This window comes from Thermomyces lanuginosus (genome assembly GCF_041956635.1).
Source record: "Thermomyces lanuginosus strain ATCC 200065 unplaced genomic scaffold VTN49scaffold_42, whole genome shotgun sequence".
NCBI classification, from domain to species: Eukaryota; Fungi; Ascomycota; class Eurotiomycetes; order Eurotiales; family Trichocomaceae; genus Thermomyces; species Thermomyces lanuginosus.
The window spans coordinates 300,386-327,682 of NW_027192376.1; the positions used below are offsets into that span (position 1 = coordinate 300,386).

The following is a 27,297-nucleotide window of genomic DNA, read 5'->3' on the forward strand; positions in this document are numbered from 1 at the left end:
GCCGTTCGCGTCCGGGATAGCTGATCCACGAAATAGGTATGGTTGCCTCTGAAAGATCCCTGCGTGCCCAGTGTGCCCCCCCCCCCCCAATGCCAGCGATAAATGTGCTTAGACTGTCGGTGATCCTATGTTTGTATACTCTGTATTCAACTCGTATAGGCAAGGCACAAGGATCAATAAACGCATCGATAATGATCAGTCATGGACGGTTGTCGCAGCGACGAGTTCTGTTGGCTCTGCGAAGGGAAGAGGCTAGGGTATTCCCGTGCCCGTGCAGCCGCTAGGGCGTGCAAGCATGGGTAAGGAGAAATACTACATTGTCCAGGAACGTGATCAACTGACCAAGGGAGCAAAAGCTTCGAGACGGTGATTGAACAAGAGAATAAATAATAGTCAAAAAAGTCTGTCTATTACTGTATGTCGTACCAGAGCCAGCCATGGTTGTACTCCGTCCGTAGTTACACCCCAATGACTCCAATGGTTCTCATCGCTTCCCGAAAAATGGGTGCTTGAGTGCCTCAATCGGCGTACATCGCTTCTCCGGATTCAACGCCAGACACCGATCCAGAAGATCCACAAACAACGCCAACTCCTTACTTTCACTCTCGCTCATCCCCTTTGACCCTTTGCCCATCAGCCGTGTCTTGAGATCCCGCGTCGGCTTCTTAAAGTCCAGCACCTTCGTTACAACCCGCCCCGTCACCTTGTCCTCCTCCGTGCTCTGGAAGTTGAGCATCTCGTCAAAGTGCATCGGCGTCAGGCTGCCCCGCCGCAGCAGCTTGGGAGGCAGCTTGCCCCGGCACTCCATGATCGATTTGAGCATCCCGTTGTTATTGCGCCCCGTAAACAGAATCTTGCCCGTGTACAGCTCGTACAGCGTGCACCCAATCGACCACATGTCGATCGCGTAGTCGTAAGGAATCCCCAGAATGATCTCCGGCGCCCGGTAGAACCGGCTCACCAGGTACGGTGTCACCTCGCTCTCCGATGCCGGGCTGGCCGATCCCAGATCGCAGATCTTGAGAATGTTGCGCTGCTCGTTGACCAGCAGATTGTCCGGCTTCAGGTCGCCGTGCAGGATGCCGCATTTGCGGAGGAGGCTCAGGCCGAGAAACATCTGCTGCGCGTACGCCTTAATCGCTCGCAGGTTCAGTCCGACGTCTCGCCCAAACTTTTTGAGCACCTCCCGGAGGTTCATGCTCAAATTCTCAAACACCATGCACAGATGACCCTTGTGGTCAAAGAACCGCTCAAATCGAACCACATGTTTCTTGTCCTCCGGATCGGCGGCCCGTAGCTGCTGCAGGATTTCAATCTCTTTCATGCCAGCTTTGCGCATCGTGTCGTTCTGCCGGACTATCTTGACGGCTACCAGCTTGCCCGTCTTGGAGTCGGTAGCTCGCACCACGGACGAGAACATGCCTTTACCCAGATTCTGCTGCACATGATAACGTCCGTTGATCAGCTCTCCAAGTCGCACAATGTAGTAGCCTTCTGGATCGTCCCAGTTGTCCATCATGCTCATATCCAGCTCTTTGGCCTGTGGAGCTGGCTTGGCGGCAGTCGCCCCCTGCGCCGGTTCCGCTTCATCGGGAGCAAACATGTCATCATCGTCCTCGGCAAACATATCGTACGGATCCTTCGTTGGCGCAGGCTGCTGAGCTTCTGGAACGGGTACGTCCCGTCCTTCCGGCTTAGTTTCATCGTAATCAGCTGCAGAGACTTCCCCATTGGTCCGCTTGTCCTGTCGCTCCCGGTCCTCTCTCATATCCTGAGTGGGATCGTAATCTGCGGCGGACGGCGCATCTTTCTCGAACCCATCAGTGACGGTGGTCGTATTGGCCAGTTCATCGTCTTTCGAAACTGTAAACGCAGAAGCTGAGACGGGTTCCGCAACAGAATCTGCACCACGCGGAATGTCGGAGATGATATCGTTAGCCAAACTGTTCGTAGAATCTTAGTTTAGGTTGGGGGAAAGGACTAACCGACTGGAGTTGCTGGACTCTCGCCGCGCCCAGAGCCCGGCGAATCCACCTCGGGCTTTTCCAGAGCTTGCACTCGCAACGGCACTTGCGTCTGAGCTCGATATTTGGCCATGATGGCCTCGCGACGTTTCCGCCGTTCTTCGAGGGCTGCTTGCTCGTCCATTGGCTCGGCCGGTTCGGCTGTTTCTGCAGTGGCTTCTGGAGCGAGCCTGTTCAATGTCAGCATAAAGCATAAAGACTGACTGGAAACAACTTACTCGGATTTTTCCTGTTCTGAACGAGCATCTTGTGTGCGCGGACCCTGGACCTGATGCTCTCGTTCAGTCTCTGATTTCACTTCCTGAGCGACAACTGGGGTGACGCCCCGCGCGCTCACTGACGACGGTTCAGCAGAAACAGTATCTCTCTGCCGGGACGATTCGCCGGAATCTAGCTCATCGTACCGCTTGGGCTTGCGCACTTCTCGATACTGCGGCGACCGACTGCGGGTTCTACGACGCTTCTCGCGACGGTCGTACGAGTAGCTGTCCGTATAGCGGAGGTCACCATAATATTCATTGTCTCTGTCGTAGTCCACGTAGCCCCGGTAGCGGCCGGAACGATCGCGATCTCGCGCAGGGTGGTCATCATCTCGGGAGTAGTACCGCGGCTCGTACGTCCGACGCGACGAGCGCCGATCGTCGTAGTCGTCGTCACGGTATCGCCGTTTCTCGCCTCGCGATGAGTGATAGTAAGGGGATCGCGATCGGGACCGGGATCTGTTGTTGGGCGGCTGCTGCCGGCGAGGCGGCGGCGATCTTCTGGGAGAGTAGGATGATGATCTATGTCTGGTGCGACGGTCAACATGGCTGCCACGAACGGAAGTCTGCGACGTAGTTGCCTTCGTCTCTGATCCTGACTCGATAATCTCGCCCTCGGATGGGGTCGAGCTGGGAGATCTCGATCTGCGCGAAGACATGGTCGCAGTCACGTTGCAAGAAGTGACTGATGGACCCTGTCTGTTCTACTGATGGATCTTTATGAGACCAGATATGGCGTCAGCGTATGCCTCGTTGATAGCAAACGGAAAAAAAAATGGAGATTATCGAGAAGTCCAACCGGCTATTGAGATGTGCCTCTGCTCCTCAGTCTCCAAATCCACGAAATCATGGCAATCTAACCACCTTGATAGATGTTGGAGATAGTCGCCTGAAGGGCTTCCCGATGCCCTCTCAGAGCAAAGACCGATGATGAAAAGTGATGGAGAATGCCATTTCGGGTTTAGTCTAGCGTATTCGACCATTCTATTTACGGTAAAGCAGTTCCCCGATTCAGATCGCACCGCCTGGAATGCTCCAGTTTTTTCCCTGCTCTCAGCGAATCTCAATCCGCAGAAGTACGTCGCCGATACCTTGGAAATCAGGGCTCTATCCGGTCTGATAGGTGCAAAATGGGCGGTGTCAGCCGAGAAGGTTTGGTTTCGTCGTTGTATCTCCTTCCAAGATCGACAACTGATCAAATGTCGGGGGTATACAGGAGGCAAGGCTAAGCCTTTGAAGGCTCCAAAGAAGGAGAAAAAGGAGCTCGACGAGGCTGATCTCGAGTTCAAAAAGAAGCAAGCAGAAGGTTTGTTGCACTATTTTTGAACGCGCGCAACACTCGGCCATCGCGAACTAATATGCACTCCAACAGAGGCAAAGGCGCGCAAGGCTCTCGCAGAGAAGGCGAAGGGAAAAGGCCCTTTGAGTACCGGCGCTCAGGGCATCAAGAAGTCTGGCAAGAAATGATTTCCGGGACCGGGTTGCCTGCGAGGTAGAATACGAGTGACGATTCCATGATATCCACGAGCGATGGGCGACGAATTATTGGCATAGATTGAGCGTTTGGGTTATTTTCTTCTCAGGTTTAGAGCGATTGAATGAGATTTCCTTTTGTCCCTTCTATATACAGTCCAGAATCGCAACATCAAGGGTATCCCTGACATCGTCCCCAACACCATGCGTCCAACTAAAATATCGACAAGAATCGTAAGAATAACAAGAGAAGAAGAAGACAAAGATGATGATGATGATGCAATGTACAATGCTAAAAGAGAGTCGTTCAGTCACCTTAGCTCGTCAGTGGTCACCCGTCTCACCCACAGCGTACTTGCTTCGTACGCGTCCAGCTCGTCCCGCTTCCGGTACGCTCGAACAACCTTCATGCCGAGTTCGTGATCCTCCTTGCGAATATCGTCGAGTTCCGCATTCAAACTGGCGACAGTTCGTTTGACCTCCTCGCGCGTGGCAAAGTCGCAGGCAAGAGAGCTCGGTTTGATAACCTTTGTGAGCTCGTAGATGATAGTGTTGATATTCTCCTTACGAATGGCAAGCTCTCTTCGTCTTGCTTCCATGGAATCGATGCGTTGTTGGATGTCGACGCTCTTCGACGGTAATGAGTCGTCTTTGTTCTCGGTCTTCTTCTCTGTTTCTGACTGCGAGGGTATTGGTTTGCGAGTGGTACTCTTTGCGGAATTGATAGCACTGGGCACCGGCCGCGATCTTGCCATGATAGACGGCGTCGGATTTGAAGGTGCTGTGTCAGAATTATCTGGAGACGAGTTGTCCTTCCGAGCCACTTCAGGTCGAGCAGGAGTGGAGGAAGTTGTGTCGACTTGAGCGGACGTAGATGAAGGTGCATCGGGTGGAGTAGGCGATGGAGAGGGAGAGACGGCTTGGCGGCCACGCAAGCCATATTTGACGTCCAACCCTTCTCGATGGGTCGGCTGTTGAGACTGATTCTTAGACTGGAGATCCGAAGACTGGATAGCCCTGGGGTTCCTGATTGTTGCTGAAATCTTATTGCCAATGATTCGGCCGGCCGATGAGGTATCGATCGCAGGTAGTGGCTTTGAGGTAACTGGCGATGAGCCGGAATCTTTGCCTCGAGATGGCCGCTGCGTTTTGGGGTTGTTGTGAGCTTGCGGCTCTGCCGTGATCGTGGTTGTGACCGTGCTCTGAAACCCCGCAAAAACGGTTGCAGGGTTGGATCGTTCCTCGTTGCCAGAAGGCGCCATTTTTTTGGCGCCTTTTGTGAACTTGGTCTGGATTGGAGGAACCATTGGAGTCCGACCACTTGCACCTTTCCACGGCACTCGTGGTGGTGGAAGCTCTTTTGGGAGTTCCTTATCCTTTTGTATTGGAGGCTTGGTTTGACGGGATGGCTCCCCCGCACCAGAACGGGTGTTAGTGGACGATGTTGCCCCTTTGGGCCCCGCTGGGCTAGAGGGGCGGTTCTCCTCAAAACTCCGTCGGTCCGGGACGTTGCTGGGAGGGTCCAACCTCGGATGTTCTTCCATTGGGGCCGAGTCTGCTGCGGCGTTCCTACGAGGCTCGGGAGTCTGAGGGATTGGACTTGGCTTCTTGACGTCGGCGAAAGGATCTACATCATCCTCCTCGATTGGAGAGACATCATGGTGACTGGGCACACGGTACAAATTATACTGGTCAATGGGGGAGTCCGGGGGGGATATATCCACATCGTCCTCAGTGATGCGGTAGTCGGGCGACCATGAATGATTCCGTTGGGAAGTCGCAGCATCCATTGCGTAAGGGATGGAATGCACCGGCCCGCCTTCTGCGCTGGAATCAAAAGACGAGGATATCGGCGGTGGTGGTCCATCCAGAACCGCGTCCCTGCAGACGAAACCGTTAGTATTCGAATCCGACTGCGAAACTTGCTTTTGGATATGCGCATACTCAGGCAAAGGAGGCAAATCCTTTGATTCTCTGAGCATGAAGGGCCCAGTGCCGGAGGTGGACTGCGGCTGCGGATTTCCAATTGGGCTGCCGATGCGCAGGTCGCGCGCGCGAGCCATCGTTTTCTTCCACATGTTGATGACCGTCGACTTGTGTCTGGAGCGCCCAGCGCACCAGAGATTGTCCGCCCGTTGATCACGATGTAACTGTTCCAGTACTCAGTCGCGGACTGTAGGCATGGGATCCAAAGGCTGATCAGAGATCGTTCGCCCGAGATCTGCGGTGGTCCCTGCGGTATGACGCACGGAGATCATAATCGGCAGACAAAGGCGCACTGCACCTCGTGTTCGGCGGGCGAATTCCAGACTCCTACAGGCAAGCAGTGACTGGAGAAACAAAAAATGTGCCCAGGAGGAAGGGAGAACTTCACCCGGTACTCCCGGTGCTTCTGGGAAATTAGGACTTTGTGAAATCCTGCCAGCAATAAAAAACAGCAACAACAATAATAATAATAATTATGATTTCGGCTTGCTGTCCAGATAATTTAGTATAGAGCCAACACTAATTTTAGTCATCTCCCGGCGTCGTTTCAGCATCGAGCGGTTCGACGCTTCGATCCAGTTAATTTCCCCAAAACAGTTTCGGCCCCTGACTGAAACTGCCAGAAATAGGGTGGAATTGAACTTAATTACGTACTTCCGGCTCAGGTCAATTTCCGAGCCCAGCGCGACCCGTTCCGGGCGTTGTTTAGCTGCAGACGGGCGGCCAGCCGGCTTGTACCGCCTCCCTCGACTCTCACTGCCACCCGGCTGCAGCCAAGCCCTCTGGAAAGATCAGCGAATCATCTCCTTTCCCCGATGCGGTCACGTGATGCGGGGACTAGGGTCTTGGCGCTTGGGCTGGCACCACCTGGGCCCCAACAAGCCCGAGCTGCTGAGCACTCTTCCGCGTAAAGCCGCCCACAGCTGATCAGGCTATCAGCGAGCACTAATTTATCGATCAGCTAAGTTATTGATCTAGGAAAAGCTTTTCTCACCTGCCGATTTGCCGATTCACGACAATGGCAGGTATGGATGACATGTATCCGAATATAAGGTTGCGCAGCCCACTGACGCCTATTGATAGAGCAAAACGAAGTGCCTCAGGCCGCAAGAGCGTGAGTTTTTTTTGACTCGGTCCAGCAGCTCGACCCCGGGTAACAGATTGTGATACTGATACGAAACCCCAACCCCATGACAGGGTCTCCATTGCATCGCCCACCAACCTTGTTCTTCTCTCGCTTTTCATCGTTGCCGTTTATCTGCGCTTCCGGCCGCGGTCCCCTCTCAAGCTGCCGCCAGGACCCGCCCCGGTGGTCTTCCGGACCTTTACTCCCACCACGCTGCTGCCCTATAACGGAACCAATGGAGCTCCTATTTATATCGCGATTCGAGGGAAGGTCTATGACGTGACTCCGAGCCGTCACTTTTATGGTCCGGTATGCAGACACTTGTAGTCATCATTGGCAAAATGAGGGATATTTTTAACGCGGGGATTTAGGGTGGACCGTATGAAAACTTCGCCGGCCGGGATGCCTCGCGTGGCCTGGCTTGCCAGAGCTTTGACGAGGAGATGCTCACCAAAGATCTTCATGGCCCCCTGGATGATCTGAAGGATCTCACTCCTGATCAGTGGGAGAACCTGCGGTCGTGGGAGGAGCGGTTCCAGGAGAAATACCTCGTAGTGGGCAAGCTCGTTGCGGAAGGCGACCCCGAGGCACCAAAATCATGATTATCCAGACATGACAATGCCCTGCCCCAGATTCAAAGAATTCTATTTTTTTGGATGCCACGTGACATGATGAATAAGGGCTTGGAAGATGTTCAAGATTGGCATTAACGACATATCAACGGACTAATAAACAAGTTAATCGTACTAACTAGTAGCTTTGGCTCTTCTGAAAGTCAACGTGCAGGGTAAGTCTCTTGGGAACATCAAACATTAATCAATTCAATTACAGGAACATCTGATCTCTGGAAAAGCTCGAAAACAATCCATCTCCATGCTCAGTCACATCACTCTTCAACCGTAGATCAAAGCCAACATCCTACAGTTCCGAACGAATCTTCTCTTTCCTTTCTTGAGTTTCATCAGCCTCCTGTGTCTTGGCCCGGCCGCTCAGTGCACCCAATCGCAGCTGTCCCAGCAACCATCGGGCACTATCCTGGATACTTGCCCAGATTGTGCTGCCGGGAGTTGTCGTGCCGTAGTGGAAATACTGCGCATTCCGCCGAGCAGCCGCGCGGAGCTCGTTCAGATCCGAGCCTTGGTACGCCGGGAGGCCGTAGGAGTCCAGGTACTTCTTCAGTTCCGACTCGGACCATGTGTCGAAGGTGGCGTCTTTAACCGTTCCAGTAACTTGAGACAAGAGCGAAGTGGCCGACGCGTAGCTATCGCCACCTGCTTTCGAAGCCTTGGAGTATTGCTCTCGCGCCTGACGCAGGAGTTCGTCTCGGGTGGTGCCAGCCTTCTTTGCGGCTTGGACGTTGAGAGAAGATAGATATTTCCTGTTCACGATGTTAGATGTGTCAAATGAAACTTGAGATTTAAGGAAGGACATGCCTGAGGTTGTCTGTGGTCCATGTGTCAAAGGTCCAGGCGCTGTATCCATGAGCTGCCTTGTGCTTGTGCTTTCGAACCAGGGCTAATAGTTCATCCCGCTTGGAGGCCTGAGGCACGGGTACACCACGCGCGTCTAGGAAAGCCTTGAGACGGGAATCCGACCAGGTGGATACGACTGCGTCGAAAGCGTCCTTGGCCTTTAGCTGCGTATCATCGGTCGCGCGGGCAAACTCGTTCCCTGCCTTGGAAGTCGCGGCGCCATAGGCACTAGTGACGGTAGACGAAATAGAGGAGGCGCTCTTGAGGAGATTCTCTCGATGCTTGCGAGCCAGGGCAATGAGTTCGTTACGCCGGGAGCCCTGAGGAACCTTGACACCGTGCTTATCGAGGAATGCCTTGAGCTCCGAGTCCGACCAGGCGTTGAAGAGGGCGTCGCTGAGGGTCTTTTGCGCCGCCGCAGCCGATGAAGACAGCGAGGATGCCAACTCCCGCTGGGTCAGCGCCGCAAGATGAGACTGGCGGCGTACGGCAGCGATGAGACGGTCTCTTGTTGTCGGCTGCGGGACCGGCCAGCCCCTCTCGTCCAACCATTGCTTGAGATCGGAGTCGGACCAGTGCTCGTATAGCCAGTTCCCTGGGTATGAAGCCGTCTCGCCGAGCTTCTTTGCAACGACCTCGTAGTTTTCGCGGGCCGCACTGAGCAAGGAGTCACGCTTACGCGGCTGCGGGGCCGGAATGCCGTGTCGGTCCAGGAATGCCTTCAGTTGCGAGTCAGACCAGCTGGAAACAGTCAGTAAGATGACTACGGATATGCATATTGCATGACTGTTTGGGCCACACTCACGTGTCGAAGATCCATTCCTTCGCATTATGGATTTGATTTGACGCCTGGCTAGATGTCTGAGTGAGGGGAGCCTGTACGTAGTGGTCCCAGTTGGATTTGACCAAATTCTCGAGCTCCTTGCGGTCGGCTGGCGTAGGATATGGGATATCTATTGAAAATGAGTTAGCGAGGCGCAAAAACACAGGACGGAGGGTCCGCACTGTGATCGGAAAGCCATCTCTCAAGCTCGGTCTCATGCCATTTGTTGTATACTGTCGAGGTCAGCTGTGGTCTTGGAGAGCTTCAGGCTTGAAGTGCATTTACCAGCCTTGCTAAACCAGCTGCTTGCACCAACGGCCTCTGAAGCAGCGAGGACAAGTACCAGGCTGCTGGCCCAGCGGAACTTCATGATGGAATGGAAGGCGTTTGAACGTATGCAAATGCCAAACTACTGCTAGGTCGATTTTCCTAAGATATCAAGAGATGAATTCAGTATATATCGCAAAATTCGATTGCACTATGCTAGGATCTGTGGTGTCTACTAAAGCATTCGCCGCGAGCAGCTTTCCTCCAAGGCAGAGCCTATGATGAGTGATGACGTATTTGCCTCCCCTCTCAAGGCGGAGGTAGTCTGACATCCAGTCGACTCTTCATGCATGGATCAGGTCCAATGAGCGAGTTGCTTAGGGCAGATTTATTCTAGACGTGCCGACTAAAACATGTAAACTCTGGACAGTTTCCTAGTACTAGGAGCTTGTGGTTAGACGAATGGTAGGGCCTTCTTTCAATGGGCACGATGGAAGACTCTTCGGCCAGCTCCTTGTCCACTTGATAATTCTTCACAACTTTGACCTATCTGTCATCGTTCTGGATGATGACTAGAGATGCAGGCAAATCATTGGGGCTGCATGAGGCTAGATCACCTCATTTTCATACTCGGCGGACGTGGAGGAGCAATGATGTCATTGGAGAGCTCATCATATCAATGGTCTAACCTATCTGGGCTAGTGTGAAAGCTCAATTGAGCTGAACTGGTTATGGTTTAGTCACAGCTTGGAGATCGGATCAGTGGAGACCGGGGAACCGAGGACAAGCAACGAGTTCATCCAAACATCCTTAGGCCTGCAATCCTACAACATACAGACAACGGCAAGTTCGGCTGTTCTGCGGGGGAGATGGAGCCCTCGCCATACTGCAAGCAGCTGGTCCTTCCTCATGGCATCAGCTTCAATTTCATTCTCTCTCTGTAAGCTACTCCCCAGAGTTTCAAGTCCGGGGGAATTTCGCTAATCATCAATGCGAACCCAGGTTGATACTTGTTGGGATCCTGGCCTCCTATCTCCCCCAGCATGTTCGTATCATTCGGTTGCGAAGCTCCTTCGGGATATCACCATACTTTGTGCTCCTGGGAACAACATCCGGCACCTCATCCTTTGCGAATATCCTGACGCTGCCCAAGAGCGCCCGCGATGTTGCCTGCTGCAGGGAGATTTCTGGCTTGTCTTGCTTCTCTGGCTTGCTGGGTATCTTTCAGGTCGGAACGCAATGTTTGTCCTTTTACGTGATGTTAGTGCCTTTCCTTTCTCTGCAGGTCAAAGGAGTTTGAGCCTAACCTCGAGTTTAGCCTCCTCCTTTTTGTCGTATTTTTCCCACGTGATCCGGCCGCAGCGGCAGCAACGTCTGATCCTCTACCAAGAAAGCAAGCCACATATCGCACTGCTATTGGCGTGGCGATAGTCTGCGTCGTCCACGCCCTAGCCGTCATAATCACTTCCATCATAGTCGCTGCCACGCAGCCGAACCATCTCCAGGCATGGGCCAACTTTCTTGGCATCATGTCCGCGACGCTGGCATCGATTCAGTATTTCCCGCAGATCTACACAACGTTCCGGCTGCAGCGAGTCGGCAGTCTGAGCATTCCCATGATGTGCATCCAAACACCCGGCAGCCTCGTCTGGGCAGCTAGCTTGGCTGCACGGTTGGGCACAGAAGGATGGAGCACCTGGGGGGTATATGTCTTGACGGCGATCCTGCAGGGAACACTGTTGATGATGGCCGTGTACTTTGAGTATCTTGGTCCGAAAAAGGACATCATTTCAACTATTCCGCCATCGGATGACGGCGAAGTTTCGAGTGAAGGTCGGAATGGATCTGCATCGGAGCGAACACCTTTGCTGGCAGACCAGCAAAATCAGTGAAGCCGCTCCAAATGCCCAGATTCATCATATGCAGTATTATATATACAATTGGCGGATAATCAGGAAACCGAAGGCCTGGTCCCCAAATCAAGTTCCATCTCTTCCCCCAGTTCCCCTCCAGAAGCCCTTTCCAATCTCCCCCTCCGTATCCTTCTGCTCCATCTGGTTCACCGTCCGATCATATCTCCTCTCCATCTCGCGATTATGCTGCTTGACATCCTGTGGGGTATTCGGCATCTCGTGGCCTTGGTCATCGAGATACGGCGACTGTTTCCCGTCCGAGAGAGTGGGATGGGCCTTGTTGGAAGGGATGGGCGTTGTTCGAGTCCCACTTCCGCGGCGCTGGGAACGGTTACCCTCTGTTTCCTGCGGCTGCGTGGATTTTGAGGTATTGGGGGGAGCCGGCCCTGTTTCTCATTTGATTAGCCAGTTCGATATACGATAGAGGAATGATGTGCTACCTGGATGTTCCTTCGCCCGCGTTGATTCTGTGGCAGGCTCATCGCTCTCTGGCTTATTGGCATCCCCGTAGCCACTGAATGCGTAGCTACGTTTGGGAATTCGTGTTGCTGTGGTGGCCGTTGCTGGGCGGATGATATGGGTAATTCCGATGCGGTTGGAAAGGCGGAGGAAACTCATGTTTCTGACTGTTCTTGTTGTTTTTCTTTAGTTAGACGAATTGAGAAAATATAGAATCAGGTTTGAGGTGCTCGCCAAAGATTAGTAGGCGGTCCAGTTCTTAAATATATACTGTTGCTTGACGGTGGTTGGTGTGCTAGCAATGACGTATGACGTCGAAGATGGTCATGGTTCCTACAACAAGAATCACTAATAGTAGTAGTAGTAGTAAACGTGGGCCTGGACCCAGTTTGGCATCAAAAGGGAAATAGAAGCATCGATCGTAACTTCAGTCGACCCAGAAAGGATTGAGAGTAACTATTCGTATGAAGTTACAGTCGGCGAGGACCAGCCGTTCATCATGAGATAGTACTCCATACAGATAAATTATGGACTCAGAACTGGATATAGGCTTTTTGTGTGTACGTGCTTGATTGTATATTTTCAAAACTGCAGATTTCTGGGTGTTCCTTGGTATCCGCGATTTCCAGTGCAATGAATGCATAGCTAGCCCAGCTTTCGCCGAATTTCCTCAGCGTCTACATGTTTTCCTTGGTTCATGAGAACTGACATGAGTCCGTTGATGCTTTCGAGGGTGCTTGGATGGTCGAGCCCGAGAACTTTCTCTCTACCCTCGAGCGCCCGCCGATGCAATACTTCGGCCTCATCATACTTGCCGAGATCAGAAAGGACTATGGCAAGGTTGCTGACGCTGCTGAGGGTGTCTGGGTGGTCAGGACCTAGCACACTCTCTCTGCCCTCGAGCGCCCGCCGATGCATCGCCACAGCTTCCTCACGCTTGCCCAAATCAGCGAGGATTAATCCAAGGTTGGTGACGCTGCCGAGGGTGTCTGGATGCTCTGGCCCTAACACTTTCTCCCTGATTTCGAGCCCCCGCTGGTACATTGACTCGGCTTCATCATATTTTCCCAGGATATAAAGGATTGTTCCAAGGTTGTTGACGCTGTCGAGGGTGTCTGGATGTTCAGGACCCAGCACCTTCTCTTTGATCTCTAGCGTCCGCCGATGAATTGCCTCGGCTTCCTCATGTTTGCCCTGATGATAAAGGACTGTTGCAAGGTTGTTGATGCTGTTAAGTGTGTCTGGATGCTCAGGTCCTAGAACCTTCTCTCTGATCTCTGCCGCCCGCCGTTGCATTTCTTCAGCCCCATCATATTTACCCAGACGATTAAGGATTGATCCAAGGTTGTTGACGCAATTGAGGGTCTCTGGATGCTCGGGTCCTAGGGCTTTTCCTTGCTCTCTAGCGCCCGGCGAAGCATTGTCTCAGCTTCATCATACTTTTCCAGATGGTAAAGGACCGATCCGAGGTTGTTGACCGTGATGAGGGTGTCTGAATGTTCAGGTCCTAGCACCTTTTCTCTAATCTCTAGCGCTCGCCGATACATTGATTCGGCCTCATCATACTTGCCCAACTTGAAAAGGGCCGATCCAAGGTCGTTGATGCTGGAGAGAGTGTCTGGATGCTCAGGTCCTAGCAGCTTCTCTTCAATCCCTAGCTCCCGCCGATGCATTGCCTCTGCCTCGTCATATTTGCCCAAACGATAAAGGACTGACCCAAGGGCTTTGACGCTCTCGAGGGTTTTTGGATGCTCAGGCCCTAGAACCTTCTCTCTACCCTCTACCGCCTGCCGATGCAATGCTTCAGCCTCGTCATACTTCCCCAGATCAGAAAGCACTGTTCCGAGGCAGTCGATGTTGGTGAGGGTATCCGGGTGCTCAGACCCTAGTATCTTCTGCCGGACTTCTAGCGCCCGCCGATGCAACACTTCGGCTTCTTCATACTTGGACAGGCCAGAAAGGATCAATGCAAGGCTATTGATGCTGCTGAGGGTCTCTGGGTGATCAGGACCCAGCACCTTCTCCTTGAGTGCTAGTGCCCGCCGTTGCATTGCCTCAGCTTCTTCATACTTGCCCATGTCAGCAAGGACTGATGCAAGGTTGCTGACAGTGCGGAGGGTGTCTGGATGCTCAGGACCTAGCACCTTCTCTTCGATATCTAGCGCCCGCCGATTCATCGCCTCAGCCTCATCATACCGGCCTAGACAATGAAGGACTAATCCAAGGTTTTTGACGCTGCTGACGGTCCTTGGATGCTCAGACCCTTGCACCTTCTCCCTGGTTCTCAGTACCCGCTGATGAATTTCCTCGGCTTCTTCGTATTTGCCGAGATCAAAGAGGGCGGCTGCAAGGTTGTTGGCACTATCGAGGGCATCTGGATGCTCAGGCCCCAGCGCCTTCTCCATGATCTCTAGCGACCGTCGTTGCAATGTCTCTATCTCTCGATACTGGCCCAATTGACGGAGGCTGAGGCCTATCTTCTCCAGAAGGTCGCCCAAAGCCACCTGATCGTTGATGATCTTTTCGAATTCCAGAACCCGTCGCGCGTGGGGAAGGTATCCCATCCAAACGTCTCTATTCTCATGTTCAGGAAACGGAAAGATCTCTGCAAGCCGCTGTAGTACCCGTGTGGACCATTCATTAGCGCTTCCCTTCTCTGTCAACCAATTCAACGTCGCAAGTTGAACTAGTCGGTGCATATCGTATGTAGAGCGGTCTTCCCGCTCTGAAAGAAACGCGTACGCTTTCAGAGCACCGATGGCCTCCTCCAATTTTTCCTTGCTGTCCGAAGGGAACAAAGCCTGTGGAATGTCCTTCTGGCTCAGAAATGCCATGAATTTCAAATAGTCGGCAGCCAGCGGATAATGGTCTTCGATCTCACGAAATGAGATCAACCAAGTTGTGGCGATCGGGTTCTCTCTCTCCTTGTATCGATGCGGATCCTCAAAATCTTTGCTCAGCAACTCGACCATGTCCCTGTCGCTCGACTGGCAATGATCCAGGTACTCTGATGTCGAGATCTGCTTTTTGGTCATGTATGCAGATGCTTGCCTCAGTGCAAGAGGCAGATAACCCAGACATTCGATAAGCTTTTTCGTACGTTCCTCATCATGCATTTGGGATGCATCCAAGTGCTTTCTCAAAAGCTCCAGCGCTTCATCTTCGTTCATTTCCTCGATCGTAAGAACATTGGCCTCCGGGATTCCAAGTCTACTCACCACCTCACGGTTGCGACTCGTGAACAGGATGTGGCCATTCCGACTGGACGGAAGACGCTCGATGAGACCGGTCTCATCATCCAAGAGAAGGTCGATATTGTCGGCATTGTCGATAATCAGGAGCCAGCTATCGGTACTTTCATTTAGAGCGGTCTTGACAAGCGTCCTGGCATCTGCATCTTGCTCATTGATCCCATCAACCTTCAGCAGCTGGCCAATTGTTCGGAAGGCATTCTCGAAGCTGGACGAGTCCACGGCTGGAACCCAAAAGATGGAGCAGTCAGGATGACGTTCACGGACCCGGATGGCCGCCTCAAGGGCAATCTGCGTCTTTCCAACCCCACCGAGTCCGACAATGGCAGTCCGTTGGCAGTCATCCGCTTCTCCTCGTACACTGGGGGAAATCAAAGAAAGAAGCCGTTCTATGATTGATTCCCGGCCGACAAAGCATTGATTTCTTCCAAACGGCACAGCGAAGTGAGCCTGTGAAGCCATTGTCTTTATTCTCAAAGTCAATATTGTCTCAATACTCGACCGTCCAACTCCCCGCAAGGAACAATGTTGAGCATTTGAGCCTGTCAGAGGGCTGACGGTCTATATTAATATACAGCCGCATGGAACGAGCAAGATTGCAAGCTACGCTACGTGTCTCCACATGTTGCTTCTGTCAATGATCTGATAGGCTAAGCGTCAATATTAATTAATATCCAGAGGTGACCAGTTGGATAAACCAAGAGTTACTCCATATTGACCGAAACGTTAGGTACTGATAGGAGGGAAAAAAGCACATGTTGAAGTCCTCGGGCATAGCCTAAACCCATATCTTCCCGAACTTTGAAGCCAGAGCTGGTACTGTACTCGCAAGTTCAAACAGTGTGTGCACCCGCTCAGAAACGCCATTTCACCAGAGAATTCATCCAAAAACCAGCAAGATCACCGGAAGAGTCCCAATCAGATCAAACATCGCTCTAAAGAAACCCCATAGTAGATCTTCAAAATGGTGGTGGTAAGGAATCAGAGAGTAAAAGAAAGAACATGGAAGAGTAAGAGATGTGCGCCGTCCTAGTCGGCAACCCACTCGCAATAGCAAATCTCATCATAGCTGTCCTCGTCATCGTCATCGTCGTCCCGCCTGCGGAGAAGATCGTCGTCGTCATCGATTAGCGCCCCCGGCGTGATCTCGTTGATCATGAGGCGATAGTCGCTGATCGGTCCTACGATCGTGTTATCATCCTGAACCTTCATCTGCTCACAGTACGCCTGCGGCGCCTTAGCAATTGCTCGCTTCTCTTCGATCTTGATCCGCCGTGGATACGGCTTGTGACTGCCGCGCCTCTCCAGCGAGCGGGAATCGTGCGTCGCTTCAGGAGCGCTAGTGATGGGCGGAGTTGGCGTGTCATCGGCAGGTGTTGGGAGAAGGCCTGGGAAGGCGGAGGTGCTGGTGACCGGAAAATCATCCCCTACTGTCTCGTTGACGTACAGGAAGAACTCCATCGCGGTACTGTTCCACCAGCAGAACCACGGCTTCTCACCCGCTTTGGCCTTCTTCTTTTGTCTCCAATCATTGAATGCTTCCAAGTCATCGAATGAGCGCTTCTTCTTTCCATACGACGAGGATGACGGTAGTTCGTCCTCGGGAACGATCACCAATTTGTCGTAGATGGAACTGAAAAACAAGGTCGGGCCCAAGTCCGGCTCATCCTTGTCCAACATCATGTGAAGGCTCTGCGATGGTTGGCTCAGGAACGGAACTTGTGCACCGTACGTAAAGGAACCATCGATCACGGGTGGGGAGAGCTTGACATAAGCAGAAGACAGAGTCCCTTCGATCTCGATGTCAATGGCTTCTAAATTCTGACAGCTCCACGAGGAAACATAGGAGTAGGCGGCGCAAAACTTGGATTGGGCATGAACCGTGCCAGGAATTCGGAATCGTCCAGTCGGTAGTGGAGGGACATCAGTCGGGAGAGTCGAAAGAGGTGTAACATCCGAAGTATAAGTGATTGTAACAAAACTGGTTGTCGGCGATTCCGATGTGAGTTTGTCTTTCGAGCGTTTTTCTCCCGTCTTCTCGCCGAGCAAACCTCCAATCACGCCCCCGATGATACCGCCGACCACCATTCCCAGTCCTAACAACGCTAAGAGCCATAGCGGCGCTCCGCAACATTTCCGCCGTCCCCTCTGTTTGAGCTTTTCATTAAACGATACAGGACCTGATGTATCACTCGATCGATCCGCCAATCGACCGCGGTCTGCCGACGCAGACGTGTCGACCAGGGTTCGAGAAGAGTCTCCCGATGAAGCGGCTGGCTCAGCGTGCGAGGACTGTTCCTGTTCCTGTTCTCTCATCGCGCTGGCGATACTGGCAGGGCTATGGCCACTCTTTGGACGAACTCCCTCGGGATATCGCGAATACGGCGGCAGCTGTTCCAAATGCCCGTCCGGCCCAATAATATCTCCAACATCATCTGCCTGCCCGCAAGCATGGTGAAGTTGGAACCCATTCGGCGGGAATCCCATCGGAATAATCTGATCCCCTATATCTTGCTCCAGACCAATGTTCTGCTGGTACAGAGCATACGGGTGCTGAGGAGGAGCACTTCCCGCTGGCGGGGGGGCATCGTAGGCCCGTACCGTCGACGTTGTCCGTATGCTCGAGGATCGACTCACTCCGATCTGCGGATACATACCGTACGGATGACTCGGGCCGGTAGCACCCCGGTAGGGGCTCATTGGCCTTGGAACGGGCACATATCCGGCTCTGGAAGTGGTCGATGAGGTCGTTACCGACGATTGTCGCTGCGGCGGCACTTTGCGGACGCTGGACGGACGTGCTGAGTCATGGTCTTCATCGGGCAGGATTCGCGAGTTATCGTCGAACGGATTCTCTGCCGACACTCCTTCCGGCTGTGACGGCCTTGAAGATAGCGGGGTACATGTTCGGGACGTGCTGTGGGGATCTGTGGACAATGTCGAGGAATTCCGGCGTGAGTCGTTGTCATGAGAAGAATCGGACGAAGTGTAACGTTCTAGGGAGAATTCATCCGAAAATACATTCGGGTTTGTCGAACCTTGCGAAGTGGATGTGTGTTCATTCTGCGCCTGGTTTCCAGACTCGTTCTGATGGGAGCCATCATGACTGCGATGAGAAGGAGTCTTGTCGGGCTCGGACATGTCTCTGGATGCGAGCCCTGCTGGGCTCCGTCACCTCAGCCTTGGTCACTGCGGCTGCAACAGCAGTCGGTTCTAAACTCGTTTCAAGTCGATGCGGAATATAGTCGTCAACCAGAGCAAAACATACGACGGACAGACACGGATAGGCTGGCGGATGTTCAGAGGAGGAATGGGGGGATTGTTGGTGCGAATAAACAGCAGTATGGGCGACACCGAGAACACGGCAAATACGGAACACGGCGGCTGCCCAGCAGCCAGTAAACTCGACAGTGTCTGAACTTCTGCAGACGAAGGGGAACTTTTCGTTGTCACAAGCCAATTCCGGGAGTCGCGAGGCCGACCATCGAACGGCGCGCCCAGGAGTGCCCACAGAATCGAGATGAATTGTAATGGCCTCGTTGGCGGCCTATTTTGGATCCGACTGAACACAGCGAGGCGCAGAAGGGGGGGGAACTGCGACGATTGCCCGACGAATGTTCGTTGTCTCTTCCAAGCCACTCAGGGTCGGCTGGTCGGGAAATGAGGCAGTTAGAGAAAATTTTGATTGGTCGATACAGTTGAGCTCAGCCACAGTTCCCATTTGGCATCAATATTGATTGGTTTGCAGCAGCAAAGTGGGGATCTTAAGCAGAGAAGTGATTGGTTAAGAGAGCCAATATGGCTAGAATTCTGAACTACCATTGGCCAATTAGCTGAATTCAGGAGCCTGAAATTGGCAGCTTCCAGAATCACATCCAATCGTCGTAGAGGAAACCGAGCATCCGAACCAATCAGATGTTCCGTAACCTCTGTTAGTCCAGTGTCGAGTCGTCTTCCCATACTCCGTACAGTCTCTGGATGCGAATAATCTCAGTGGAGACGAATGCTCAGTGATTAACCAGATTAGGTAATTACGACTGTTAGTTAAGCAGAGTACAGAGTAACTACGAGGAGTACGGAGTACGGAGTACTTGGTTAAGTATAAACGCACAATAGCCTTTTTCTAGTTGCACACTATGCTAAACCTAATAAGGGAATATGCTTTGATAAATGCACACTATTACGCACTATATCAAATCTAGTAATGCGATGTCGATAAATGCACACTCCGCTACACCAGATGGTCCTTAAGTAGTTTGAAGAGAAGCTCAACCCTACAATGCGATATAAGAGTAGGGAGTTGAGTCTTTCCAAAGGTTGATGGCTCGGAGAAAGCCAGGCATGTAGCAAGCTCCAATTTGGCACTAAGTACACGGAAGACATTGTGAGAAACGGTGATGGGAGGTTGCGTGCAGAGAGTCGTGTACGACATACTATGTATGATAAGTCGAAGATATATGCAAAATGGATGTACCCCGTACGGAGTACTTTGTACAATGAACGCCACTATATCTAAGCATATATAAAATCTTACGGATACACATCAAAGCTACGGAAGTCAGCAATGAAAAGGTGCAGTAATACACAGAGTTGAGTCGGGAATATCTTCGGCATTCACAACATCAGGTTGATCTGGCTCTTCGGCAAAGATGGAACCAACGCCCTCAAAAGCGCATACAATATCCCATTTAGCATTGTGAACATCCTGTTCAGAGGCTTCCACCGCCGCCTAATAGCCAGGGGACAATGAATCAACATGCTTCTCCTACGATGGGACCGCCCAGGGAAGATCTGCCAGCTGTGGTCTTATCGGTAGTATAAAACGTATCAGTGCCATCAACAAAGATTTTATTTTTCCGTGGTGGTTATGCTCATTTTGGCTGATGGAACGCTCTTATCGATTGTGCTTGTCGAGACGCGCGAATGCGTCGAAGGGTTTGTTGGATAGCGGTGCATATGGGCTCACAATCGCAAGGGATGCTAGTGTACTGTATGCCAACGCTGGCTCTACGATCAAGGGCTACTACAAATTCCTCTAACAGGATTAGCGTACTCGTATAACTCCGTCGTGTGCATTTATCACTGACCATCAAGAAACTTCCTAATTAAGTTTAGATTAGGAACTAGAAAAGGATACGGAGTAATTAATTACTCCGTACGGAGTAGTTACTGCGTAGTGTGTATTTATAATTAACCTACTCTTTAAACACACCTTTGTGTAAATAATTACTGTAACATACTCGTAAAACCTAATAGGAGGTACTCCGTACTTCCACCTTTTGCCTTATAACCACTCGACACCGCTGGGGCATAGAATCAATTAGCTTGTCCAGGAACCATTCCTCAATGCCTTTAGCTTATGTGTAAAAAAAGGTGGCGTCGAGGAGGACTGGACGATTCTCATTGTGATGTTGCAAGATGATCAGAGGTATTCGGCGCGTCAAGGAAAATAAACAACAATGGTTGCGAGAAGTGTAAAATGTGTACTTCTAGATGTTTTGAATGGTAAGAAAAATACCGCTAGCAAGGATAGTGTGGCGCTAAGTAATGCAAACATATCAAACAAAGATTCCGGTCAATTCGTAATCAAGGTTAATTTGGCCCGCGGCGGCCCGCCCTATAGTTAGTACATGGTTCCTGAAAGGCAATGTCAGTCAAACCGAAGCAGAATATCTGAGATTTCCACGCGTTTTGCTAATCTCCGAGATTCCTCGTTGATGAAAAATTCACGGAGAGCTTTATGACTAATGTCGATGCGGGGATCAACTCCCAAATAATACAAGTATTTGCTATTTTCAGGAAAGTCGGAGCAACTGCCGAAACACCGCACCAACATCTCCACCGTCGAGATCATGAAAACACTTGGTTAGGGAGCGAGGAGAAGAGTTCAGTGTACTTTGATTCGTTCTTCGGGGACCTTTTCTGATCTCTAAGGGTTTGAGCACTCTGTATGATTTCTAATCAAATACGAAATCGCCATCGGACATAGGACATTTGTGACTATATCTCCAGTGTATATATACACAAGGGGATTAAGTCTAGAGCAACGAACGCATATATAAACCTCAGTAATCCCGTACATCGTTTCTCAAACGGCCAGTCTGTGAACTCGGTGACCGCGTGATATCTAGTGAATCTGCTGACTTCGGTACTAATCTGTCGTCGACTCAAACACTATGACCGCCAAACCACTCTCGCCGCAAACCGCGGCAGCAATCAAGGAAAAACTCGATGCAGCATGCATTGACCGCAACACCGGTATCCCCGGCGCGGTGTTCGTATCCGTGGATCGCGATGGCGAGACGTTTGCTTACGCTGGTGGAACCCGGGGACTAGCCAGCAAGGAGCCAATGACCCTTGACAGTGTCTTTTCCCTCTTCTCGTGTACGAAGCTGATCACGACGATTGCGTGCATGCAGCTCGTCGAGAAGGGAGTTCTGTCTCTAGATGATGCCGATCAGGTTGAGAGACTGGCGCCGGAGCTGAAGGATGTCAAGGTGCTGAAGGACGGGGTTTTGGTTCCGAAGACTGGCAGGATCACTCTTCGGCATTTGTTGACGCATACCGGTGCGTCCAGCGAGGTGATTTTGCATGATACTTTCTACAGACCCGTACTGACTGCCTGTAGCTGGATTCAGTTATTCCTTCTTCCGCGAGGAACTGCGTGACTTGCACCCGGGAGGGTACAATGAGTTCTCCGGGCATATATCCATGGTCGACCAGCCACTCATTGCCCAGCCGGGCGAGAAATGGGAGTATGGGGTAAGGATTAAGATTGCTCATGTCGACAGGGAAACAAAAGAACTCGGCCTACTGACAACCACAAGATCAGCATGGACTGGGCCGGGATCCTCGTTGAGCGGGCCACCGGCCAAAAGCTCGGCGACTACATGCAACAGCACATCTTTGAGCCGTTGGGCATCACGGAGATGTCCTTCCTCCCAACGGAGTCGATGAAGAAGAATCTGGCCTATATGAACCAGCGTGCTCCCGATGGCACGCTCCACGTCACAGATCATCTTCTCAATCGCTCGCTCTCTGTCAAACCAGAAGAAGATCTCTTCCATAGTGGTGGCGGCGGCCTCTTTGGCAAGCCACAGGACTATTGCAGTAAGTCTTGCCCTCTGGCAGCCCCTTTAAAAAAAAAACCGAAAAACAGAATGATATACTCACAGCACGCACCTTCTCAAAGAGATCATCTCTGTGCTCCTGAATGACGGCGTCTCCTCACAAACTGGGAACCGAATCCTGCAAAAGTCCACGGTGGATGAGATGTTTCGCAACCAAATCCCCCAGTTCCCCGACTTTGGTCGCCAAGGCATCACAGCGGCAAAGAAGCATTTGACGAATGACCTCCCGGACCTGTCTCCTAACCCTGGCAAGCCGCAGGGATGGGGTCTGTCATTCATGTTGGCTGGCTCCAGTCCGACGGGGCGATCAGAGACCACGGCAAGCTGGGGCGGTTTGGCGAATCTTTTCTGGTGGGCGGATCGCGAGAATGGCGTTGGAGGCATGATTGCTACGCAGATCTTGCCGTTCGCTGATATGAAAGTGATTGGACTGTTAATTCAGTTGGAGGCGCTGGTTTATGCAGATAAGAAAGCTTGAGGTGGCTGTATTCAGGTCCAAAACTTCCAATAGTCCTTACATGAATGCCAATGAGTTAGGGCTGAATAGTCACGTTCTCCAGACCAGTTGTAATTGAGACCTATGCGGGGTCTAAAAAAAGACATTAGGTACACATACCATATATTTTCATGGACTTGCAATGCTCGTGACCCAAAACAGGGATGAAACAAGTCTAAGAATATATGCGTCTTCAGTCATTTTGGTTATTCCCACCAGAAGCTCACACTGACCCCAGCCCTGAGCCCCCGGACATAATGCCACCAGCCCACGGGGATGTAGAGACATTCTCCTTCCTGCAATACCGTCTCAACGTAGTCGGCCTGCTGGAAGCCGGGCCACATCTCTTCCCACATGTCTGACTCGGCCGGTGACAGCTCTATGGCGGCCAGGTCCACCTTTGAGGTATTGGACATGTCAATTTTGTGCTCTGATTGACCGTCCTCGCCGTCCTTGCGGACGGTTTCATATCCTCGCGGGTGGATCTGCGAAGCTGGCGTGTGAGGGGAGTACAGGCGGATATACTTGGCGCCGACCACCTGGACCAGGATGTTGTGGTACGGGTCATGGTGAAGAGGGGATATTGTCCAGGCTGGCCCGATCCACGTGTTGATGATAGGATCGGCGGGAACGCCAGAGTCGGAATCACGGTCTGTCTGAGTGGTCTTGTGATTCCCTCGAGAAGCGAGGTCTCGGAGCGCATTGTCTTTGTCTTCTACCAGAGCGTTGGCATTGCTGTCGCCGTCTCGTTCCCGTCGCCTCTTCTCATACACGGGCGTGCCTTCTTCAGGCCCCGGCGGGCTAATGTAGCAGTAGTCCGGAACGGCAATGTCCTTGCGCAGTTCCGGGATCTGGGCAAGGAGATCATGCTGCGCCATGTAGCCGGTCTGACTTTCCTCGTCCCCATGTTGCCCGTCTCCCGCGGCTGCTTTGCTTCGACCGTCAGCCGAACGCCAAAGATAGCGATCAACAAACTCGCCGAACGGGATGATGCGTTGGCCCCATCCCTCGTCAGTGTATGATCGGCCCACTTCGACGGGCACGAGCCTTCGGCCGTCGAATGTGCGCTCATACCAATATTCCCGTGACGTCCACGGACGAGTGGACAGAGCAGGCCAATGATTGACTGCATCCGTAATCACCAATGGCGTCCGCACTTCTTGAATATGGTGTTCCATGGCATCGAATGACGGGGCCGAAACGCGTCGAATAGGGCGCGTGATTTCCGGAACTGGGGTGGCTTCAGGAGGAAACATGGGCGGCGACAGCTTTCTCCGCTTGGCCGACGGTTGACTGTCGATACCGGAATCGGACTCGGCGGCAGCAGATGACTCCTTCCTTCGGGATCGCCATGCCTGTTGCAGTTCGGTGAAGAGAGCTTCGATTGTGGTCTCACGGCCGGGCGCGCCGGCCATGATCAACGCCATGTCGAGATAGCGGACCACTTCGGTCAACCATGGCGGGGAGCGTGTGGACGAATCCCGCGAGGTCGAGGAATTTGAAACGCCCGAGCCGTCAAGCAAGTTCGCGCAAATCAGGCGAATGGCCAGGACGATGCTTGCGTCTGTGTACAGCCGGCGCCAGCATTCCTTGACATCTTTGTACGGAAACACGCGTAGTTTGGCGTCGGCAAGCTTGAGCGCATCCTCTGGGTTATCTTGGAGGAGCGACCGCAGTTTACTCGCGTTATGGTCGACACACTCAAGGATGGAGTCCGTTGCTGGAGGGTCAAAGATGGCCTGCAAGGTGGACTCCACGAGAGCCTGCATAGCGCCACGGTCGTCCGTAATTGAGGTCGAAATCGGGCTCACATTGCTCAGAAAGGAAAAAGAAGGACCTCCACAAGGTGGCAGCAACGCTAGAGAGGTACGATGAAGAGGCGCGCTTGCTGTGGGGATGAGATGATTTAACCTAAGATCATCCCGGCTAATGATCGACGCCAACATTTCGGCAGCTCAGCCTAGAGTACACGTGCCTAGCCTACGCGCTGCAGATGTCCACGAATCAATCGGCCTCATTGCAATTAGTTCAAAAAACTTTTCTCAATATGTGAATAAATGATAAAAGTACAACAATTAGAGTATGTATGGGATCGTAGACTGTTCCATGCAAATCCTTTCACGGTCAGAACACTGTAGAGTGGCATGACTCATTACTGCTTGTCTAAAAAGCTCATGACCAAGCCGGGTATACTTTCAACTCCTTCTGCCCGGATGGCACTCACGGGAATCACAACCAACCGTTCCCGGAATGCATCTTTGTGGCCAGAAGGATGCGGCTGTGTTCCTGCCTGCACAGCAGAAACATACTGCTGGAGAGCCATGAAATTCTCCTGAGTATTTGGCAGATCCGCCTTTGTAGCCACAACGAACCATGGCTTCTTGGAGATTGGCGGCAATGACAGCGGCGGAAGGCTCTTCGAACTGGATGGCTTGGAGGTCGTCTCACCCAAGTCAATCCACGACACAGGTCCCGTTTGAGAATGGGCTTCCGATGGCTCATTCCGCATTCTGTCGTATTCGCCGATCTCGTGCCAGAGTTTCTGGAGCTGCTGCACCGGGTTGCCGGTGCTGAGGTCGACAACAAACCCCAAGATGCCCGCGCGCTCGATATGGCGGAGGAACCCTAGGCCGAGCCCGCGGTCTAGATGTGCATCCTCCACCAACCCAGGAATATCAGCGATAGTGAACCGGGTGCGCCGAGATTTATTGGCAGAGTCAATCAAGGGTCTCCCCTTAAAGTTGTCCAGAATCACAGTTCCAATGCTAGGAGACAATGTTGTGAATTCCCAATTACCAATTCGCGTTCGACTGTTTGTGAGTGAACGCAGCAACGTACTCTTTCCGACGTTCGGGAAACCGACAAGCCCGACATCGGCAAGTAGCTTTAATTCGAGCTCCAGATGTAGTGTCAAACCACCCTCCCCCTTTGTACCAAACCGGGGTCGCCATATAGAACGCGAAACAAAGTGCGGATTGCCCAAACCGCCCACACCACCGGCGGCTAACAGCATTGGCTTGTCCATATGCTTCGAGAGGTCTAGATATATCGGCGCCGGAGGCTCCAGAGCGGCCAATGGGGATCTTTGAGGCGGAGGCAGCGTCGGGAGATTCATGGTAAGGAAGTCGGACGGCTGAGACCCAGGATACATGACAAATCGACGCGCTGAGATCACTCGAAGCGCCTCTTCCTCTGACATCTCTTCTCGCAACTCTTGGAGTCTCCGCTCCTCCTCTGCGATGGGATCATATCTTCCCACTTCGCGGACGACAGTGCCCACGGGGACCTGGATGACAACATCGTGCCCTCGCTTTCCGCCCTGACTCTTGCCGCGTCCGTTCTTCCCGCGCCCGGCACGGATGATTCCCCGCCGAGCAAGTTTGTGCAAACTGGTGAGCCCGTCAATGGCTTGGATATAGATACTGCCTCCGCTACCGCCGTCGCCTCCGTTCGGCGGCCCTTCGTCAATGTACTTCTCGCGTAAAAAGGACACACACCCATTGCCTCCTGATCCCGCAACGACTGTGAGGGTACATTTGTCTTTGAATAGGAATCGCGAATAGTCAGAAGGATCTGGGTTCAGATGCGAAGGAGGTTCACGGGCGACTGGCTCGGCTGGCGTATGGACTGAACTGTGGTATCGATAAATTCGATACGTCCGCAGAAGTTTTTCCGCGGCTCTGATGGTTGATCGACGCGTAGCATCGGTTCTGTAAAGACATGGATATAAGAATGGCAACCATGTATGATGTAATTTGGTCATTTTTTGGTCTCGACTTAAATCTCACGCTGAACTGTGTCCAGTCTGCTGTGCAGCATGATCAAACTTGCACCGCAAAATCATCCTTGCCTCAAACTTTGTCACGTGAACGAACTGACAGGGGCACTCTCATTCGTCTAGACAGGCTTCACACATCACATGACCGCATAAACACTCTGACCAGTGTACAGAGAACATTCTCCATACGGAGTAGGTTAATACACACTCTCCCTTGCTTGAAGAAATGAAGCACCAGATCAGGACAGCATCACGGAGGAGTGCCACGATTTAGGTTAGATTAGCCGCGACGCCTCCCTGAGACATGGGTACGGTGAACTCGTACTCGTTCTCCGTAGTGGAGATGGACAGTTTGGCGGAGGATCGCCCAGCCTCCTGAGCTTCACCGCGTGTTGCGTCAGTTGTTCTCTCACCAGACGACTCCAAACACCATCTTGATATGGAGAAGCTGCGCTGTATGATTGATTTCTGATTCGGATCCGACATTAGCAAGCGGTGACATGTACGGAATGCAGGACACTGCCTCGTGCAAGTTGGCCAGTACTCGTAGGTGCTCCGTCCAAGATCCCCCGGCTCCTCAAAATTAGAGTTGAGGCTTTTGCTTCAGCGGATTCATCTCCTCGGTCATCCCGCTTGTTGATTCGTCCACCGGAAGGAATCCGATTCTGCCGGTCATAAACTCTCGATAGCCACCATCCCGGTATCCAATCAGACCGATCAATTGAGGACAGAGAAGTTGCTGAAGTTCAGTCTGTAATGCTGGTTGCTCTGCGTTTTCTGACAGATTTGCACTGTCCCACGTGTGTACCGACTTGCCCTAACCACGTCTTCATACCAGT

The 27,297-nt window shown here is 52.3% G+C and overlaps 15 protein-coding genes across 15 annotated transcripts; 5 read left to right on the top strand and 10 right to left on the bottom strand.

The window, feature by feature from the left end:
* Nucleotides 1–484: 484 nt before the first annotated feature.
* On the bottom strand, nucleotides 485–2,943 carry VTN49DRAFT_6815 (uncharacterized protein; the record flags this gene model as incomplete). Its single annotated transcript, XM_069415015.1, has 3 exons — nucleotides 485–1,902; nucleotides 1,986–2,194; nucleotides 2,243–2,943. The coding sequence occupies 3 exons, from the start codon at nucleotides 2,941–2,943 to the stop codon at nucleotides 485–487; spliced, it is 2,328 nt and encodes a 775-aa protein (XP_069264855.1).
* A 471-nt stretch (nucleotides 2,944–3,414) lies between these two features.
* On the top strand, nucleotides 3,415–3,751 carry VTN49DRAFT_6816 (uncharacterized protein; the record flags this gene model as incomplete). The annotated part of the gene is made up of 3 exons (XM_069415016.1): nucleotides 3,415–3,436; nucleotides 3,501–3,590; nucleotides 3,657–3,751. The coding sequence occupies 3 exons, from the start codon at nucleotides 3,415–3,417 to the stop codon at nucleotides 3,749–3,751; spliced, it is 207 nt and encodes a 68-aa protein (XP_069264856.1).
* Nucleotides 3,752–4,068: 317 nt separating this feature from the next.
* On the bottom strand, nucleotides 4,069–5,835 carry VTN49DRAFT_6817 (uncharacterized protein; the record flags this gene model as incomplete). Its single annotated transcript, XM_069415017.1, has 2 exons — nucleotides 4,069–5,638; nucleotides 5,702–5,835. 2 exons carry the CDS (start codon nucleotides 5,833–5,835, stop codon nucleotides 4,069–4,071), a joined length of 1,704 nt encoding a protein of 567 aa, XP_069264857.1.
* A 926-nt stretch (nucleotides 5,836–6,761) lies between these two features.
* VTN49DRAFT_6818 (uncharacterized protein) lies at nucleotides 6,762–7,471 on the top strand (the record flags this gene model as incomplete). The annotated part of the gene is made up of 4 exons (XM_069415018.1): nucleotides 6,762–6,768; nucleotides 6,827–6,857; nucleotides 6,941–7,178; nucleotides 7,241–7,471. The coding sequence occupies 4 exons, from the start codon at nucleotides 6,762–6,764 to the stop codon at nucleotides 7,469–7,471; spliced, it is 507 nt and encodes a 168-aa protein (XP_069264858.1).
* Nucleotides 7,472–7,787: 316 nt separating this feature from the next.
* On the bottom strand, nucleotides 7,788–9,534 carry VTN49DRAFT_6819 (uncharacterized protein; the record flags this gene model as incomplete). The annotated part of the gene is made up of 5 exons (XM_069415019.1): nucleotides 7,788–8,247; nucleotides 8,303–9,082; nucleotides 9,147–9,294; nucleotides 9,347–9,397; nucleotides 9,450–9,534. 5 exons carry the CDS (start codon nucleotides 9,532–9,534, stop codon nucleotides 7,788–7,790), a joined length of 1,524 nt encoding a protein of 507 aa, XP_069264859.1.
* A 766-nt stretch (nucleotides 9,535–10,300) lies between these two features.
* VTN49DRAFT_6820 (uncharacterized protein) lies at nucleotides 10,301–11,323 on the top strand (the record flags this gene model as incomplete). Its single annotated transcript, XM_069415021.1, has 3 exons — nucleotides 10,301–10,371; nucleotides 10,434–10,691; nucleotides 10,750–11,323. The coding sequence occupies 3 exons, from the start codon at nucleotides 10,301–10,303 to the stop codon at nucleotides 11,321–11,323; spliced, it is 903 nt and encodes a 300-aa protein (XP_069264860.1).
* An 87-nt stretch (nucleotides 11,324–11,410) lies between these two features.
* Nucleotides 11,411–11,962, bottom strand: VTN49DRAFT_6821 (uncharacterized protein; the record flags this gene model as incomplete). The annotated part of the gene is made up of 2 exons (XM_069415022.1): nucleotides 11,411–11,730; nucleotides 11,785–11,962. 2 exons carry the CDS (start codon nucleotides 11,960–11,962, stop codon nucleotides 11,411–11,413), a joined length of 498 nt encoding a protein of 165 aa, XP_069264861.1.
* A 486-nt stretch (nucleotides 11,963–12,448) lies between these two features.
* On the bottom strand, nucleotides 12,449–13,099 carry VTN49DRAFT_6822 (uncharacterized protein; the record flags this gene model as incomplete). Its single annotated transcript, XM_069415023.1, has 1 exon — nucleotides 12,449–13,099. The coding sequence occupies one exon, from the start codon at nucleotides 13,097–13,099 to the stop codon at nucleotides 12,449–12,451; it is 651 nt and encodes a 216-aa protein (XP_069264862.1).
* Nucleotides 13,100–13,185: 86 nt separating this feature from the next.
* On the bottom strand, nucleotides 13,186–15,516 carry VTN49DRAFT_6823 (uncharacterized protein; the record flags this gene model as incomplete). Its single annotated transcript, XM_069415024.1, has 1 exon — nucleotides 13,186–15,516. One exon carries the CDS (start codon nucleotides 15,514–15,516, stop codon nucleotides 13,186–13,188), a length of 2,331 nt encoding a protein of 776 aa, XP_069264863.1.
* A 119-nt stretch (nucleotides 15,517–15,635) lies between these two features.
* On the top strand, nucleotides 15,636–15,993 carry VTN49DRAFT_6824 (uncharacterized protein; the record flags this gene model as incomplete). The annotated part of the gene is made up of 3 exons (XM_069415025.1): nucleotides 15,636–15,666; nucleotides 15,733–15,779; nucleotides 15,832–15,993. The coding sequence occupies 3 exons, from the start codon at nucleotides 15,636–15,638 to the stop codon at nucleotides 15,991–15,993; spliced, it is 240 nt and encodes a 79-aa protein (XP_069264864.1).
* A 90-nt stretch (nucleotides 15,994–16,083) lies between these two features.
* On the bottom strand, nucleotides 16,084–18,195 carry VTN49DRAFT_6825 (uncharacterized protein; the record flags this gene model as incomplete). The annotated part of the gene is made up of 1 exon (XM_069415026.1): nucleotides 16,084–18,195. The coding sequence occupies one exon, from the start codon at nucleotides 18,193–18,195 to the stop codon at nucleotides 16,084–16,086; it is 2,112 nt and encodes a 703-aa protein (XP_069264865.1).
* Nucleotides 18,196–18,267: 72 nt separating this feature from the next.
* Nucleotides 18,268–19,749, bottom strand: VTN49DRAFT_6826 (uncharacterized protein; the record flags this gene model as incomplete). Its single annotated transcript, XM_069415027.1, has 2 exons — nucleotides 18,268–18,601; nucleotides 19,733–19,749. The coding sequence occupies 2 exons, from the start codon at nucleotides 19,747–19,749 to the stop codon at nucleotides 18,268–18,270; spliced, it is 351 nt and encodes a 116-aa protein (XP_069264866.1).
* Nucleotides 19,750–21,230: 1,481 nt separating this feature from the next.
* On the top strand, nucleotides 21,231–22,662 carry VTN49DRAFT_6827 (uncharacterized protein; the record flags this gene model as incomplete). Its single annotated transcript, XM_069415028.1, has 4 exons — nucleotides 21,231–21,621; nucleotides 21,683–21,816; nucleotides 21,882–22,164; nucleotides 22,247–22,662. 4 exons carry the CDS (start codon nucleotides 21,231–21,233, stop codon nucleotides 22,660–22,662), a joined length of 1,224 nt encoding a protein of 407 aa, XP_069264867.1.
* A 224-nt stretch (nucleotides 22,663–22,886) lies between these two features.
* VTN49DRAFT_6828 (uncharacterized protein) lies at nucleotides 22,887–24,449 on the bottom strand (the record flags this gene model as incomplete). The annotated part of the gene is made up of 1 exon (XM_069415029.1): nucleotides 22,887–24,449. One exon carries the CDS (start codon nucleotides 24,447–24,449, stop codon nucleotides 22,887–22,889), a length of 1,563 nt encoding a protein of 520 aa, XP_069264868.1.
* Nucleotides 24,450–24,832: 383 nt separating this feature from the next.
* Nucleotides 24,833–26,443, bottom strand: VTN49DRAFT_6829 (uncharacterized protein; the record flags this gene model as incomplete). Its single annotated transcript, XM_069415030.1, has 1 exon — nucleotides 24,833–26,443. The coding sequence occupies one exon, from the start codon at nucleotides 26,441–26,443 to the stop codon at nucleotides 24,833–24,835; it is 1,611 nt and encodes a 536-aa protein (XP_069264869.1).
* Between the last annotated feature and the right edge of the window lie 854 nt (nucleotides 26,444–27,297).